Here is a 13,456-nt window from a genome sequence, read left to right as displayed (position 1 = left end):
GTATAATCACTATACGAAAAGAGAGTTCTCAAAATATTGAACTAAAGAATAGTAAAATAAAAAATAAAATAAAATAATTAAATAATTAAATATTATTCTGTGCGTGCAAATCGAATCGGATCGACGCACGTGTGAAATATAAAATCCACGTTCTCTCAACGCCCCCAAGCAAAGATGTGTAAGAAAAAATGGTTTACAGACATATTGATAATTTTGTCCAATATGAAGCTGAACTCAAGGTATAACTTTTAGGGACCTTAAGGAGGAAGAAATATTTTGAGTTTTTTCTTAAAAACTCTAACATTATCTCTATGTTCCCACTAAATTGTAGTACACAATAGATCTATTTGCTAGATAACAATCTCTAATTGGAAACGGGGACCAATCTAAACAAGCCCTGTTTTAATGTAAAACAACATGATACTTCGTTAGGAGTTAGTGGAAACAATTTTAACTTTTATTTATATACTTAAGCAATGTACTTTGTACGCTTTCTCTAAAACCTCAGACAAATGCACTTTGCAAAGTTTCACTAGCTTTGCTCTAATTAAAAATTGAAAAGAAAAGTGAATACAGATTTAGATATGGATTCCAGAGATGGTATTGCTGGTTTGGCTCTGTACACAGGCTGCTCGTATTTTGCGTTTCTCTAGCGTCGACGTTTCATTTGATGCCCTTGGATCGAATAGGATAAGATTCTCATCAGCTTTGGTCATGTTAGGCTGAGGCAGCTTGCATCACGGGCACAAGCCACCATTAGAGCTGAGCTCACGCACAATTCAGTCACATCAAGTGATGCAATAAATTTTTCTTGTTGGATCTCCGAACTCAACTACCCTCCCATCGAACGGCGAAGATATTTGCTGCATTGGCTTTCTTTATTCAAAAAAAAAAAAAAATATTGGTTAGTGTTGGGGCAACTGGATTTGCTCCCCCTGACTTAGTATTAGCTTTTTCGGCATATAATTGGTCATCTTGACTATAAATCAGCAACAGATGATAAAACATCAAAATTAGATATATAAAAGATTGTGGTGTATCATCCGATGTTATATATCAACGTCAGAGAACAGATAGCCGACTGCCAATCGGTAAACTGACTGACAATTGGCAATTCTCAATCGACTTCTCGAGTGGATACGAAGCGACCACAAGGTCTATTCTCTGACTAGCGATCGGTGATATGAACACAGATATTCGACAGATAGTCGGTTACATCGATAAGTTGAAAATTCTCAATCGGCCCTTTGACGGGATCAAGTCAATTATGATAACCCGACTGACTTCATAACTGATGGCTAGTTGGTATATCAGAGTCATCAATCGATAGTCATTTAGATTTCTATAATTGCTGACATACAGTCGGACATCGGCATACTCAGACTATCGACATAAAGTCGGTATAACAAAAACCACCGGTGTAGAAAACGCATAACGGTCACATATCATAATTATCAATGGGCATTAATTGTCCATCCCACGATCACATAGTATCAGAATAAGCGAGATTCATGTATCTAACTATTATAAATGGTTACCAAACAAGTCATCTATAAAAAAAAGATAAACGAATAGCATTGGTAAGATACTTCTGGACTGATATTCTGTCAATTTTGATATTCTACTTTCTGTTCGGCTACTTCCTACTGACTTAAGCATCTAAGGTCTCTACTGGACACAACTTCGATCAGTATGGACTTCTTCGTAGGTGCTCTAAGGGATTGACCGCAACAGTTAGAATTATATTATATTTTGGACCAGCAAAACACCATCATTGGCGAGATTAAAAATTTTAATAAAAATTAAATTAAAAATAACTAATCATAATTAATTATATATTTTAGTTTTATTTATACTTTTTAATCAAGATGGAAGTTTGAAAATTTTGGAACCAAACAATATAATAATATTTTATTGAATTATTCAAAATCTAATAATTTTTCATAAAAAAATTTCAATCTCCCACCACTTTGAATATATGCCATTCATGTTTGTTTTATGCGTTGTTGATAGCATGTTATTTTTATCAATCTCAGCAGTTCTTTTCACGGCGCACAACTCGACCAAATGAGAGGTATCTTTAAAATATAGTATCTTTGTCCATATTATCTTTGTCCATATTGTTAAGTTTGGCCGTATCTTAGAATTTTTTTTTTTCTTTTTCGGTTGATGGTTTGAATTTTATTTCCTTATCCTGGGAAATTATTTGATAACTATTCTTTATGTTGAGGCTAAAGCAAAGGTTTCCTTGCTAACATTTTATCTTTTCTGGTTTTGTCTGCTAAGTGCTAATGCACCTGCAAGTTAAATAACAGCTCTGTGTTGGTCCTGTGGTTAAACGACTGGCTTAAGCTCCACCGCTCGTACCCCCAACCAATAAAAAAAAAAAATAATAAAAAATAAAAAAGGGGACCTCAATGGCGCAGGAGCAAGCAGGGCTCCGTAACAAGCTTGTTATTATCTTCTATCAAAAAAAAAAAATTATTATCATTAATTTAAGGATACCCATTTTAATGTTTTATAGGGTTAGTCTCAAAGGATTCAACCCATAAATATAAGATATGTTTGATTAATGAAAGTTGGATTCTTGAGAAAAGAAATGAGTTGACTCCTATTTCAACTATTGGATTAAGAAGGTTTCTCTTTCTACTCTAATTCCAAAGATAAATAGGAAAGTTTTACTCTTCAAAAATTTACTTTCTTTCTATATTCAAATTCTGTTTTGATTTTCATCGTAAACCAAATACATGAGGATATAGTCATTTTGATTCCATTCCAAACTATTCTGATTTTAATTTTGATTGCAAATAAAATGCACTCTAAAAATAGGTAATATATGAATTATAAGTTTGGCCATGTTGAATTGGAAGTGAGTTGTAACCGGTTCAGGTGGAGCGGTTTCCATCTTTTTGGTCAAAACCCTTAGCATTGCCACTCGCATAAGAACACTGATTGGTCAGACCAACTAAACATGAGTCCTATTCTAATAAACATTCAGATTTCCCGGTCAAAATAAAAAAAATCAAATTTCAGATTTGCCACGGTTCACTAGTCTTGAACTATTTTGCTTCTAATATCTTCAAAAAATGCAAGTAAAATACTATGCACGTAATCCATGAAGAACATCATAAGGGCTCAGTGCACTTATAGGGTTTAGCTCTAAGTCTAATTTATTTGACTTAACACGTTTGCGGAAACTATTTTGCAACAAAAGTGAGATAGGAGATGCTAAAAGTAAAAGCTATATTAACTAAAACCTCTATCATGCATAGGAAAGTAAGTTACATTGCAAGTGCATGTATTGACATGCTCATCCTGCAGGGTGGACCACTATCACTTATATCATGTACCATGCACAAGTGGCAATAAGACGTCGTAGTGGGTACAAATTTATCATATTTTTGATTATTTGTTATAGGATTGAAATCGGATCGGATACCATTATATTTATATCAATATTTATTTTATCTAATGAATACAATATTGATATAGATATTATTCGAATGCAAAAGTTTATATCCATAATTGTTTAAAAAGAATATCGATATAATTCAGATATTAAAAAAATAGATACAATTACAGATATGAGTTGGATAACTAAATTTTATGACTATAAAATCAAAAATATTATTAAATAGATAATAAATTAAATTAATAATATATTTATATGATTGTATTTTTTAAAAAAAAAATTAATAAATAATATATATAATTATATAAAATTATATATAGATTCGGATATTTAGATATCGATCGAATAGTTGTCAATCCATATCTATATTTTTTTTTATATAAATATAAATATGAATAGAGATATTAGTTAAATCTTCAAATTTATCCATATTTGAATTGATTCGAATATGAAAATAAACTCATATCATCTTCATCCATAACTTGTTACATGCCTATGATATGCCTGTCTGAAAAGAGAATTCTTCTTTATGCGTGATTTGATTTTGCTGTTCAACGATGGCACTACGAACCTTGATTAAGGTCTCACATGGAGTCTGGAAATCCTGAGATTTCCACATTAATCCTGCGGATAGATACACCATCAATTTTAGGGGAGGTGACCACAAACGTACATGCACCTTAACCGGTCGAGAGAAGGTCGACGCCGCCCTTTATTTGTCCCGTATTAAGTGGAGGCACCGTAACCAATGACACTCTGTTTTTTTTTTCTTTTTGAATGGCAGCCCGTCGTATATCTTCTTACAACGGGCTAATGCTTTCCTCAGAACTTCTGCAAAAGGATAACGGATGGGGATCGACCATTCCTTTCAGGGCCTCACATGGTTTCAAGCCCATTGTATCTGGTTCCACTTACATTTACCTACAAAATATAGCAGTCATTTATATTATTTAACTTAGACATAGCTTTCTTATTTCATAAGGTGGTATGGCCTTATTTTCTCCCAGGGAGAAACATCTTGCATCTTATCGAACCAAGATTACGCCCTTTGCTGTATTTAATTGTACCAGCACAATGTATGTATATATATATATATATATATATATATATATATATATTATGGGTCGGATATCGAGAGGTTGAACTTCGAAAATTTCATATAGGTTGCAGTCAGAAGTGTCTACTGCTTAAAAATGCGGACTCTCTTTTACCCATGTGAGGTATCATTTGGGGATAAAATCGTGAAGGACGGCGATTATGATTTTCTATAGTGGGTACATATCGGTCCAGAATGAATAATTTCTCACGTACGGTAGAGAGGCAAATCTATCACTCTTGACATGTAACCATATTAATATATATTAATGGTTTGTAAGCGAAATTAAAGTGTCACACTTAGGCTCAAGTCTAGTAAATCCTGGCCATGTCGGATAGTCTGCCTGGTCTAAATCCTTGACAACCAAAATTGGAGTCGACGTGGTCTGCAACGCATGATTGACCCAAACTCACACTCGACCCACCTCACGCGCTAATACAAACGGTCATCCGCGCCCACGGTTTCGAATTGCCGGCTCGCAACCTGAAACCGCAAAAACCGCTTACAGTGGCAGTACCATAATTTTCCACCTGAATTCGGGCTAAACTTTGAATCCACTGTTACTCGGCGCTATAAAATAACTCGGCGGGCGCCTCCTCTCGCCCATCTTCCGCCGCTGAGCACCTGCTCTCTTCTTCTTCCAGTATTCTCCGTCTCCATGGCTCTCCGTGCGATCGCCGGCAAGAAAACCCTAGCTCTAGGGCTAGTGTTTAGTCCCTGCGCCGCCGCCGGCGCCTCCGCCCCGGGGATGGGGTTGGGGCTCCGCCAAGCCCGGGGCCTCGTGACCTTCTCGTTGCCGGACCTCCCCTACGACTACGGCGCCCTCGAGCCCGCCATCAGTGGCGAGATCATGAAGCTCCACCACCAGAAGCACCACCAGACGTACATCACCAACTACAACAAGGCCCTCGAGCAGCTCGAGGAGGCCATGGCCAAGGGGGACTCCTCCAAGGTCGTCCACCTCCAGAGTGCCATCAAATTCAATGGTGGAGGTCCGTGGTCTTCCATTATTTTTCATCATTTTCTGCTAATTTGTTGTTTTTTGGATTGGAATATGGGTTAAATGCAAAATCTTTGGATCATTTGATCGGGTTTTAGGGTTTTTTTGTTTCAGTTTTCAAGGGTTTCCAGCTCTCAGATTCGCTTGTTTCGTTCAATATTTAGCATTCGTTTCTCGATTTTATGAACTGATTTGGTATTCTTCCGCAATTTGAACTTTTATCTTCTTTTTTTTTTTTTTCAATAATATAGTTTCCTTTTTTTTTTTTTTTTTGAAACTTGGTTAGTTATGCTATTCTAATGAATGCTTTCAATGGCTCGAGCGCATATGCAATGGAAGATAAGCTGGTCTATATGCAACAGAATGCATGTTAATGACTCAGGATGAATCTCTAGTTGTATCACAGTCAGTTTCACTATACTGCTGCTTTTGGATTTTGAAGAAATGTCATGATTTCTATTATTGTACTTCAAGATGTATCTGCTACACAGCAGGGGCGAGTTAATTAGCTCAAGCAGATAATATTAGACGTTCAATTTTTTTTATCAGGAAGTTACCAATTGACGTGGTTTACTTTCTTACCTTTTAATATGTTGGATATCTGTTCTAAGATTCACACTTCGAGTGCCTTACAGTGTCATGTTTCTGAAAATTAGAAGGATACAGATTTCTGATATGTCCTAACCCGAGCTATTTCAACAAATTTATATTTGGCAGGCCATATCAACCATTCAATCTTCTGGCAAAATCTCAAGCCTGTGAATGTATGTGTTTTCTCCACCATCCACCAGTTATGCAGTTTTCTCAATTATTGGATCATCTTGTCTTTGGTCTCTGTGATCTTGTTTGTGTTCTTACAAAAATGTCCTACAGGAGGGTGGTGGTGAGCCTCCTCATAGCACACTTGGTTGGGCCATTGATACGGACTTTGGTTCATTGGAGGCTTTGGTGCAAAAGATGAATGCAGAAGGTGCAGCTTTACAGGGATCTGGATGGGTGGTGAGCTTCTTTAGCCTGTTAGAGTATTACTTGTTTTACTTAATTGACATGCTGGATCTACCTTTTTGTGCATACTGGATGCCTTATTGTTTATTTACTTTGCCTGCTTTCTTATCAGTGGCTTGCTCTGGATAAGGAGTTGAAAAAGCTTAAAGTTGAGACAACAGCAAATCAGGTAAACTTTGTAATGTTTATCAACTCATATGATTTGTGTGAACTGAAATTAACTGCCACGCAGAGTTTATTGGTTTATTGTTTATTATGACCATATAGTTTTACGTGTGCTGCTAAATTTGTTTTGCAGTGATTTGAGGAAAGTGTTTGCCAAATATAAGCCAACAGGAGTAGCCTGAGATGATTGTTACAATGAAAATGAGTAGAGAAGAAAGACAAAATGATGCTCTGATGTAGATCCCTAATGTAAATGAATAGAATGGATATATTGTCATATTCATGTTTTTTATTTTGTGCAAATACTTGGCCTGTATTCGACACTATTCCATCATCTTGACCTTTTGTACCAAGCCTTTTGCTATGGGTTGGCTGTAGTGCATTATTCAAAGTTGGACATGCTCAACAGACTGAACAGGTTCTACCTCCCATCGTAAACCTGGTTTTGACCCTCTACAAATCAGTACCAAAATCCTAGCCAAGGTAAATTTAGGCAAGAGAAGAGCTTAACATGAAACCTATATAACTAGTTGGTTTTAGGGGAAGCATATTTTATGTAGAGAATTTGTAAACCACCAAAATAAAGGTGAGAGTGCTGAAATGAGGTAGAAATTTGTGAGAGTCATGATGAACAGATGAAGCTGATAAGCTAGTAGTTTTCCATGATCGGTAGAACATAATCCATTGGAGTAGTTTGAATTCATTCACTTTAAAAAATAATGCATGAATTATTTGCCATTTAACATCACCTGGGTGGATGTTGTGAATACCCAGCCCCACACCACCACACGCACGCATGAACACATAAATGCACACAAACACACCCAGGTTCCTGGGCCACCGATTTGGGCAAAATATTCTTGGGACTTGGGTATTCCAAGAGTGATATATACAAGCAGTTTTATCTGATGTTTTTCCCTTTTTTTGGAGAAAAAAGTCCTCTCTACATTAAAAGTATGCCGGTTTAATTTCTGATTTGCTACCAAGGCTGGGCATGGTGCACTTACATTTTTCCTATTCTAATTCAAAATTCATGTGAGATTAGTTTTTGGCTATCTGGTTATTCTCATTGAGATCCCAAAATCAATAACTTCTTTGGCTGGACTGTTGCTGCATGTCTGTAATTGTCACAACTAGTTAAGACTTTTCGTTCATTTATAGGTATTCTATATCTGGAATCACCTCTTCATTTACTATGTAATTGCTTTTCATATGAAATGTAGGTCCATTAAAAAAACTATCGTTAGCATGCACAAGTATGCATATTTGTTGGGACTCTTGCTTCTGTTATAAGCTTAAAGTCACTTGACTTTCTTTTCTATCTAGTTTGTTCATATTATATTTTTTCATCACCATATGCAACAAATGGTGGCTAACTAATCCTTTGCACAGGATCCACTAGTCACTAAAGGAGCAAATTTGGTTCCTTTGCTTGGTATAGATGTGTGGGAACATGCATACTACCTGCAGGTAAACAATGCGCCTTTTGAATTTATGCTCATAAATGGCATTAGTGTTTGAATATTTTTCATGAATGTGTATGGTTGTCGGTGCATGTGCAAGTGTGAACATTCATAAATACCTTATGAACTGGACAACTGTCAGGAAAAAAAGAAAAAAAAGCAGCAGCCTAGGAGGAGTTGAAAAATGATTTTATGGCAGGAATACAGTATGCCATAATAACCAATTGTTGGTGGGAGAAATGGTTGTAGAACTTAGATACTAGATGGACCTTATTGTTTGCTAGCTTATCAACCTAGTATCTTGAATTGACATTTGATCAAAATTGCAATGATGGAATATAACTTGCTGTAACAAGTCAGTTTGTAGTCCTGCCCCAGATTTAGTCTTGGTCAGAATGGAAATATTAAACCTGCAGTCCAGATTCCTACAGATTCCTAAACATAATCGGGATCCTCAAACTGAGTGACCTGGGCTCTTGAAGCTGAATCCAATGAGAAGACATGATCAGACTTGAGTGAAAATAGTTTAAAAGTTAGGTTGCGCATACAATGTGCCTCATCATAAATCGAATCCAGTCCTGTTACCAGAATAGGTTGGGTAAGAGTCCAGATTTTTGCCTCGGATATGTCCTTTGCTGTATTTGTTGGACTAAAATTGACCCATTACCTCAATGTCTCACCATTGGAGGTGAATAGTGAAAAACATGCCACATGACGTTCCAATACTGCGAGTCAGAGAGTGAAGGGGAGGAAGAGTAGCATTCCATTCTTTCTTCCTCTCTAGTGAGAAGGCTATAATGAGATTGCTAATAAGCTTGTGCCCATGTTAGCCCATGCTGTATGTGTAAAAGCAGCAAGAACTTCATCATCAGCATGCAAGCCTTTTCCCATCAAATTGCAGTCAGGTGAGCAAAACTACAAGGTTTTAGACAAGAACAGAGCAGATTTTGTAGCCCAGAATACTAATTTAATATTCAACGTTATTAGTTATTTCACTGTGGTACCAACTTGGCTTGTCAAAAAATTTTTGGTTGATAAGGATTAAATTAGGTGTCATTAACCAGTGTAAGGTACGCTAATGTAGCCTAGGAATGTCATGAAGAAACACAGCGATATATGGTAATAAGTTGAGAAGTATTCTAGCTTTCTGTACAACTCTTTCTTCAATGTGCATTAAGGAATCAAGTATGTATTGCTGTGAGTCCAATAACTTGGGATGGTGAGCATATATCAGCCGGTGGCCAAGGTGAGATCTTTACCATCCATTTGCTCGCACTCTTTTCATCAATGAGGAAACTGTTTAGCCAGGCATCATTACCATGTTTGGGTAGTCAAAAAATTTAAGGAAATTTTGAAGATTATATGGCCCACTATGCATGTGCATCAACTTCTTTTGCCAACACATGTGACCGGGTCTAGCAAGCCTCAAAATTGCATTTTCTATGTTTTGATTATTTTCTGACTCTTACTGGAATCCAAGCAAGGTTTGCTGATGCTAATTGTGTAAATTTAAAACATTAATTTACCTTGAAACCCAAGAGTCTTGTTTTAGTATGCGCCAACAATTAATATGATTTGTTTCCAGCCGTGCAAAATTCCTAAATGCTTAGAAAAAGGAAACATTCTATCCGAATTCTTGATTTTATAACTTGTGAGCAAGCAAAGTTGGCAGATGCTTGTGCTGGCTGGAATCTCCAAATTTGGCTAAAACTCATGCAGTTTGGGTTCCTTTCCTGTGCTGAAACTGGACGCAACATTAACCTTGGTATGGGTTGGAAAAAGGCTACAATATCCTCATGGATTCCTTTGATTGTCATATGCATTTGCTTGTTGACCGAGTTCATATCTTGCCTTGGTGGGATGCCATGCACATGCATGATCTATGTCTGGAACTTGTTGTCATGACCTTTTGGCATGTTTATCAACAATTTAATTATATATTAATTTTTCTTGGCAATATTGTGATAAATCTTGATAGTCCAGGCATGCTTCTCACTCTGCTAATCTTTTGATTTGGTGCAGTACAAAAATGTGAGACCCGACTATCTGAAGAACATATGGAAGGTCATGAACTGGAAATATGCCGGTGAAGTCTACGACAAAGAGATTGCCTAATGTGCGCTTTTTGTTCTGTGATACCAGCCTTCGTGTGTGGTTCCCCCTTTACATGTTTACCATGAAAAGACTCCTGTATCAAATAAGATGGGCCTTCCCTGGTATCGATACTTGTTTACATTACATCCCTTGAATGAAGCAGCATCGCTTGTGGCATTGGCCTTGAACACACTTAACTGTTTCTAGCTTCTAGACCAGCTATTCAGGTCATGTGTCAAGTTGGTAGCTTATCTCTGTTAGCAATAGACCTGTCTTGCATGAAGCGATCGCATGAATCACAAGATAACAATCAGTGAGATGGACGGTTGACTCTTTTTTACCTGCATCTGCGAGTTTTGAAGTTTGTCTTGCATGTGAGTTAAGGGGACGGGTTCTGGTGTCCCTTGGCAAGGATGACAGATAACAATCAGTGATATGGGCTGTTGATAATTTTCTACATTTAACTTTGTCTTGCCTAAGGGTTCCAGGATGGGATCATGTGCTTGGTTTTCTGTGAGATAAGCATGGTAGCCCCTCCAGTGGCATAACAGTTGCCCTACAGTTTTCATCTGGTTACCTGTTGGATCCGCACTGTGATATCGTCTACCAGGGTTATAGGACTGTTACCCAATAATCAGAAAACCTATTCTATTGCATGTCAAGGGAAAGGCCGGTATCATTAATTGGACTCATAGACTGGTCATTTCCTCTGTATAAATGACATCCACTTTAACCAAACTTTGTACAGGGTCCAAGAGGTTTTCCTCCTGGTCTCTTATCCAATAGATCCGCATTGCTGCAGCTCATACCATACTGTTTTTCTCCCCTGATGACCTGTCCAGCCTGATCGGTCCAGAATTCATGGTGTAGCAACAATGAGGCATTCCAATGAGCTCATTCCAGACCTTGGGACAGCAAGGATGTTAGAATGTAGTAAAAAGAGTCAGCCTAGACATGCCGGAAACTGTAACAACATAACCATAGCAGAGCAAGGCTGGTTGTGTCATTCATGTAGGAAATCATGTGTCTTGCAAAAAAAAAAATGCCGAGTGACAGTTCGTCAAGACAACATAGGCACTCAACCAAATAAACAGAAAAGTACTTTCCGTAAGATACCGATCAGGTTACCGGTAGGAGGAGAATTAATTTTTTGCTTGGCTAGCATTCTGTGAGTCAAGGAGACAGATGTATCAGTTGAAGATACTGAAGAGTCGGGGCGTCAAACCAAAAACAGAAAAAAATGTCCCATTTGTAGAAGAAATGTACATCCAGAGAAGGGAAATTGAAGGTATAGCATTGTGAATAACCTCATCAAGGTTGATCTATCCAGGAGGGAGCTGAAGATCACTTTCGTCAATCATTTGATGTGCAAATTTCTCTAAATCTACGTCTTTCTGTTTAGCATACACTCATCCCCATTCTCCATCTAATTGTACAATTTCAGTTAAATAAGCAGCATCATGAAGTGGGCCACTCCAGAGGGGGCAAGAGAAAACAACAGAACTGGAAACCCGGCTGAAGGAAACAAGCAACAACTAAGTCAAGAGGCGAGCTGGCCAAATATTATCATCTTTCTGAAGCTGAAAAGCCCGCAGGCCTCATGACAGTATTGTAATTGTTAGAAATACAGACCAATTGATGAAACTAAAGCACAGTGATATGACATGCATCCGAGTAAATGTTTTTACACGTTCAAAGGTATACCACTGAATATTATTGTGCCCATAATCACGTATTATCCAAAACTTTAGCAAAGAAAGGACATTTGACACGATCAAACGTAATAACCAATGGAATGATTTGGAACACTACAAACTCATGAAAACAAGCATAAATTCAAACAGAAAACTCACAAGTAGCACCCACATTTCGACCAAATGACACACATTGTCAGTATGAGGCCGATGTGCGCCCGACGAATCATTACCGATCGACGTGAGGTACAACTCTCCGATCTTGACTGGAGCAATGGCCAACCTCATGAATGACGATTCGCTGCCAAATGTCGTTGTCCACCAAATCAAAGTTGTTCCGTTGGAGTCTTGGAGATAACACTCCACCAGCACCTTATTCGCATGCCAATGCATGAACACCCACCTACACCCCCCTTCTAGCGAAACCCTAGCCTCTCCGGAGAGGTTGGGAAGCATGGGGCCCCGGCAGCCATCGAAGGCGTCGTTGGCCCACAAGAAGGGAGCGCCGCCGGAGAGAAGGTGGGGCTGGGGGTGCGGAGGCCGCAACCACACATGGCATCGAGGACGCGGATGCCGCGGCCGACGGCCCCCCGGTGGAAGACGGCGCCGAGGACGCCGAGGTTGCGGCTGTACGGCACTTTCGCGGCGAAAGAAGTCGCCTGTCCCCGCTCCACCTCCTTGGAGCCAGATAGGGTCAGGGGCTCTCGCCGGGGGCGGTCCTGGTTGTAGGGTTAGGGTTTCGGACATGGGGGAAGAGAGGGAGAAGGGGCAGCGTTTGGGGAGGAAAGAGGGCGGCCATGGCGTACCTGAAACAATTTCCTTTTTTTCTTTGGGCGAATCTTTTGGTGGGGCGGGGGGGGCGCGTTGGGGTGGAGAACGCAACGCAGGGGGAGGAGGTGAGATGCGATGCAGGCGGTGCAAATGGCCAAGAGGCAGCGCGGGGGGCCGCGGGAGACCGAGGGGGTGGGTAAGGGCGGCGGCGTGGGCGGATGGAGGCGACTGCAGAGGGTGCGAGATGCGGATTCGTCGGGGGACTAGGGGCCGATGCAGGGAGTGGCACGGACGATCAAGGGGTCGGGGACGGTGCTGAAGACACGACGGCCGGCAGGCCAGGGGCGAACGGCCGGGGGTTGGGGGTTGTGGCGTGCGGGGGAAGGAGAAGAAAGGAAAAAAAAATAAAAAATTATTTTTTAAAAAAAATTAATAATTTATTAATAAAAATATTAAAAATATTAAAATATTAAAAATAATAATAAGTATAAAAAATAATAATGATAAATAAAATAAATTATTTAAAAATAAATTATTTTTTAATGAAAATAATAAGATTTTTAAAATAATGATAAAATATTATTTTTAAAAAAATAATTTTGAAAAATACGACGGGGGATTGAGGAATCCTTCTTTGTCTCAACCTTATTAATATTTTTAATAATAAAATATTATTATTTAAAATCGATCTATTATTATTTTACGTCCAATTCTCATTTCTTCTTTCCGTCATTTAGAAAAAAAAAATTTTATCCT

General features: G+C 38.6%; 1 protein-coding gene and 1 pseudogene across 1 annotated transcript; one reads left to right on the top strand and one right to left on the bottom strand.

The window, feature by feature from the left end:
• Nucleotides 1-5,128: 5,128 nt before the first annotated feature.
• Nucleotides 5,129-10,546, top strand: LOC105044809 (superoxide dismutase [Mn], mitochondrial-like). The gene is made up of 6 exons (NM_001319910.1): nt 5,129-5,500; nt 6,226-6,272; nt 6,382-6,507; nt 6,626-6,682; nt 8,071-8,148; nt 10,164-10,546. The coding sequence occupies exons 1-6, from the start codon at nt 5,167-5,169 to the stop codon at nt 10,254-10,256; spliced, it is 735 nt and encodes a 244-aa protein (NP_001306839.1). The 5' UTR covers nt 5,129-5,166; the 3' UTR covers nt 10,257-10,546.
• A 1,354-nt stretch (nt 10,547-11,900) lies between these two features.
• LOC105044808 (uncharacterized) lies at nt 11,901-12,992 on the bottom strand (annotated as a pseudogene).
• Nucleotides 12,993-13,456: the final 464 nt, after the last annotated feature.

The sequence above is a fragment of the Elaeis guineensis genome, chromosome 5, assembly GCF_000442705.2.
Source record: "Elaeis guineensis isolate ETL-2024a chromosome 5, EG11, whole genome shotgun sequence".
NCBI lineage: Eukaryota > Viridiplantae > Streptophyta > Magnoliopsida > Arecales > Arecaceae > Elaeis > Elaeis guineensis.
Note: the sequence above shows the minus strand (reverse complement) of the source record. Positions and strands in the feature narration are given on the sequence as shown.

What these genes read in the sequence shown, in the direction of transcription:
- LOC105044809 (NM_001319910.1), top strand. Translation starts at nt 5,167, where the DNA reads ATGGCTCTCCGTGCGATCGCCGGCAAGAAAACCCTAGCTCTAGGGCTA. An exon ending in CATCAAATTCAATGGTGGAG is followed by an intron (nt 5,501 to 6,225) that starts GTCCGTGGTCTT and finishes TATATTTGGCAG; the next exon opens with GCCATATCAACCATTCAATC. An exon ending in AACATGCATACTACCTGCAG is followed by an intron (nt 8,149 to 10,163) that starts GTAAACAATGCG and finishes GATTTGGTGCAG; the next exon opens with TACAAAAATGTGAGACCCGA.